Source organism: Sinocyclocheilus rhinocerous, unplaced genomic scaffold (assembly GCF_001515625.1).
Source record: "Sinocyclocheilus rhinocerous isolate Xijiao unplaced genomic scaffold, SAMN03320098_v1.1 scaffold1386, whole genome shotgun sequence".
Taxonomy (NCBI): Eukaryota; Metazoa; Chordata; class Actinopteri; order Cypriniformes; family Cyprinidae; genus Sinocyclocheilus; species Sinocyclocheilus rhinocerous.
In genome coordinates this window covers 1663245-1668296 of record NW_015660628.1, presented here as the reverse complement: position 1 = coordinate 1668296, position 5052 = coordinate 1663245, and the positions used below count along the sequence as shown (strand labels likewise).

Here is a 5052-nt window from a genome sequence, read left to right as displayed (position 1 = left end):
TATATATATATATACACAAACAACAACAACACACCTGTAGTGGTGACCACAGGTTTCTCCTTGGGTACAATGGCTCGACCAAAGAAATCCAATTCAGGCTATAAACATGGAAAGGATAAATAAACAAGTCATCACGTGTGAGCACTTCGACCCTGATCCACTATTAACCCAATTAATCTTGGATTATTATGAAGCATAAATCAAGCATATGCAAAGAGAGCCAGTATGACAATAATCAGATAACATGGTGGCACAGAATCACTGTAAAATTGACAAAGGGGAGAACTTACTAAATACTTCAAAGCAAAAACAAACATTCTCTGGTTTGGCATTTGAAATTAGGTTACAATCAATAATCTATAACTAGCACTGCAATTTGTAAATATTATTGCTTTTTTTGGCGCATTTGCAATCAGTTTTTTATTGCATATAATATTTGCAAATTTGTATTTCTTTTTTTATTATTTGTAAATATTATCTGCAATAATATAAAACTGATTAGTCATAAAACAGTTTCACACAATGCCAGAATGAAGTTGTGAATCAGATTCCAGTATTGAATTTGCTATGGTAACATTCAATGGTGGACTGCACTTAAGGAAAATACATTTTAAAAAGGGATTTTTATGAGTATGGGAGGTTTAAGGACAGATGTAAAGGATTTAAGGTGGTTTAATATAGATGCTTTACCCTGCTTTCCACCACAGTCTGTTTAACAATATTCTCCAGCCTCTGCTGATAGTTCCTGCTTGTCTGTTTCTTCACTTCTGTTTTCTTCCCCTCTGGCACCTTATTAACTGCCTCTGTCTGAACACACAGAACAAATACTTTGCAATCTGCACAATCCTGTTTATGAAACACTATTGTCTACAGCTCTGCATATTACACAGTGCCTATAGAAAGTCTTCATAATAATCATGAACAAAGTCAGGGTGGACTCTTTTATGGAAGAGAAGACACGAGCGATGGGTTCTTTGACCTCTGCGGTGCTGTGAGGGATGAATCAGAAGATGTGTTTGAGATGTTTGATGCCATAGGTTCATTTTTTTCACATTTTCTTATGTTGCGTTATTGTTAAACTGCTTTAAACTACTTTTCCCCACATAAATCTACACCCCACTCACCATAATGACAAAGCAAAAACCGGATTTATCACAACTTTGCAAATTTATTAAAAAGGAAACACTGAAAAAATGACATTGCACAAGTCTTCAAACCCTTAACTCAAAACTTAGTTGAAGCACTTTGACAGTTACAGCCTCATGTCTTTTGGGGAATGATGCAACATCTGCTTTGCACATCTGCATTTGTTTTTTGTTTTTGCCATTCTTCTCTTTAGATCATCTCAAGCTCTGTCAGGTTGGCTGGGGACCATCGGTGGACAGCCATTTATAGGGTTCTCCAAAGATGTCCGATTGGTTCCAAGTCCCAGCTCTGGCTGGGCCACTCGAGGACAGCAGTGATGTTTGTCCTTCTGTAAGTTTCTCCCATCTCCATATAAGATCATGGAGCTCAACCAGAGTGACTATCAGTGTCTTGGTCATTTCTCTAACCAAGACCCTTCTCCTTCGATTGATCAGTTTGGCCAGGAGGCTAGATCTAGGAAGAGTCCTGATTGTTTTAAACTTCATCCATTAAGGATTATGGAGGCCAAATGCTCCTGTGAACCTTCAACACAGCAGAAATTTTTTGTAGTCTTCACCAGATCTGTCTCAACACAATCCTGTCTCTCAGCTCTGCAGGCCATTCCTTTGACCTCATGGCTTAGTTTTTGCTCTGACATCCATTTCAGCTGTTGAACTTTATATAGCAGGTGTGTGTGCCTTCCCAAATCAGGTCCAATCAACTGAATTTGCCACAGGTTAACTCCAGTCGGATTACAGAAACATCTCAAAGACGATCCAGTGAAACTGGAATGCTCCTGATCTAAATTTTAAGTGTCAAAGCAAAGGGTATGAAGATACAGTCTTCTCTGATCACTTCCCCAGTCCCTGCCGCTGAAAAACACCCCCACTGCATGATGCTGCCGCCTCCATGCTTCACCGTTGGGATGGTATTATGCAGGTGATAAGCGGTGCTTGGTTTCCCTCTGACGTGAATAAGGAATTGAGGTTCATCAGACCAGAGAATCTTTTTTTTTTTTTCATAGTCCGAGTTATTTAGGTGTATTTTAAGACCCTTCTCCTTCTATTGCTCAGTTTGGCCAGGAGGCTAGATCTAGGAAGAGTCCTGATTGTTTCAAACTTCATCCATTAAGGATTATGGAGGCCAAATGCTCCTGTGAACCTTCAACACAGCAGAAATTTTTTGTAGTCTCCACCAGATCTGTCTCAACACAATCCTGTCTCTCAGCTCTGCAGGCCATTCCTTTGACCTCATGGCTTAGTTTTTGCTCTGACATCCATTTCAGCTGTTGAACTTTATATAGCAGGTGTGTGTGCCTTCCCAAATCAGGTCCAATCAACTGAATTTGCCACAGGTTAACTCCAGTCGGATTACAGAAACATCTCAAAGACGATCCAGTGAAACTGGAATGCTCCTGATCTAAATTTTAAGTGTCAAAGCAAAGGGTATGAAGACTTTTTTCAGTGTTTCCTTTTTAAAGGGGTCATATGATGCGATTTCAAGTTTTCCTTTCTCTTTGGAGTGTTACAAGCTGTTCGTGAATAGATAAGATCCCTAAAGTTGCAAAGACTAAAGTCTCAAACCCAAAGAGATATTCTTAATAAAAGTTAAGACTCGTCTTTCTCCGATCACAAATGCAGACATGGTTTTATGTTTACGCAGCGCAATGCAACGCAACACGTAAAAAGACAGTATTTGGAAGAGACAGCTTTTTTTCAGACCGATGAGCTTTGTAAAAATCGACACGTTTCAGAAAGGCGGGGCATAGAGGAGAAACAATAATGTACAGTATGTGGAAAATAATGTGTTTTTTTTAACCTTAAACCGCATAAACACATTTCATTACACCAAATACACAAAATAATGTTCATTTTAGCAACATCATATGACCCCTTCAATAAATTTGCAAAGTTGTGATAAATCCGATAAATTTTGCTTTGTTATTATGGTGAGTGGGGTGTAGATTTATGTGGTTAAGTAATTTAAAGCAGTAATATTAAGCATAATAATGCAACATAACAAAATGTGAGAAAAATGAAGGGGTATTAAGACTTTCTATAGGCACTGTACATTGTATAGTTGTAAGTATACATGACAATACATAAAGGATTTAAATACATGTCTTTCACTGCTGTCTAGTGTCCATACTAGATGAAGTCAAGATACAATTATATTATATAGGTCTGTTAGTCCAACTCCACAAAAAATCAGACTAGTACAACAGTAGTTGAACAAAACAGTAAACATTTCCAAAGTCATCATGTTGCAGTCCAACTGAAAATGATCAACGTGCATGTAAAAGTATTTCATGTTTACACTACAAATGAGTTGTGAAACAAATGGTGCGGTGTCTATGAGTGGGTATTAGTTAACATTTAAATTATTTTAAAAACACAAAAAAATATTTTAATGACACACAAAAATACAACCATACAAAATAAACAAAAAAAAACATACTTGCAAGCAAAGCATCAAACTTTCAGAAAAAAACCCCCTCATATAACAGATTTAATTCACTTTTTAGGAGTAACTCAATAAATACATTAATAAATAAGTTGTTGTATAATATATTATATTTTCAAATATAATTTATTATTTATAATATATTTATATATTATGTAAGTGTGCATATTTGTGCACAGGCTGTGTGTGTGAATTTTACCTTGTGTGGGTTTCGTTTCTGCTGGGCTTTCTCCACCCTCCTCATCCTCTCCAGTTCTGTCTCCCTGGCAATCAGCTGCTTCACCTGATAGGTTAACCGTCTCCGGGGAGGTAAACCCGGAAAATGCACCACATCTTCTACATTACTGTGGAAACACACACAGGTCATTTAATGTACAACAAGTCCATGAAAACAGCTAAATATAAATGACAGCACAAACCTTTACATAACATTTTATTATTTAATTTTATTATTGGGCACGACTCCAAAGAGAGCCCAAACAAGAGAATCTAACGAGGAGGGATATAAATGAAGATGAGCTGGTTTAAAGAGTGGAAGGCGGGTGAGCTAAATAATCCGTCTTACTCAGAAGGTGCAACACTCTTCCAGGAATAGAAGTAAATTAAACAATATGTGCAATACACACAAGCAGATGAAAATCCAAAAGCAGGATTAGTTGTGCAGGGTATTCCTGGTCACGTACACAAAGTCATTTCTCTAGGACAGTTGGAGAATGTTCTGTCAAAAAAAATATGGAGCAGTTCACAAGTTTGTGTTTGTTCCCATACATTATGTTGTTATTGCTATTTTCACACTAAAATAAAATAGTTCTTCCATTTCTAGAGAACAGGACAGCAATGAAAGGTTGCCAGTGAAAGTTGGATAAAATCCAGATACTTCAATATCTCTGTGCTGCTGATATGCCATTGCATCTCACATGAAAACATCAAAAAAAGACTTCACATTAGTGGTCGACCGATATTTTATTTTATTTTTTTATTTTATTTTTACAGCCGATGCCGATGCCAATATCTTAAGTATTTTTAATAAAGTATTTTTCACAAATAAATAAATATTTAATAAAAAATAAAATTAAAAAGGAAGTAAACTAACCAACAGAGCACTCAGTATTCTGGGAAGTTTGTGTGCATTGGGAATCATATTTTTCAAATAAATCCAAGGCAACACTCATTTTACATACAGCACAGTGAAAATGACATGAATATGACAGTGGGCAAATGCATAAAGAGCAGCATAATTTCAAATCACGAATTTAATGTTTAAAGCATTCGATTTGCACGGACCGAAAGTCACGCAGAGAACACGCGATCATGCAGGTCACATGCACACTTCACAAGATCTCACAACTGGATTCGACTAAGTTTGCAAGGTTTGTGAAATAAAATTTTCATTAGCCATTCAAAGATTTGTTTAAATGATGTAAATGCGTATTTGCTGAATGCTGACGGCAAACGAGAAAGTAT

General features: G+C 36.7%; 1 protein-coding gene across 1 annotated transcript in view; it reads right to left on the bottom strand.

Moving 5' to 3' along the window:
- Window positions 1–5052, bottom strand: part of LOC107725360 (chromosome transmission fidelity protein 18 homolog) — a 14911-nt gene that overhangs the window by 672 nt on the left and 9187 nt on the right. Inside the window, 3 exon segments of the mRNA XM_016534596.1 lie at window positions 35–98; window positions 691–807; window positions 3788–3932. Of these exon segments, the coding sequence (XP_016390082.1) occupies window positions 35–98; window positions 691–807; window positions 3788–3932 (326 nt within the window).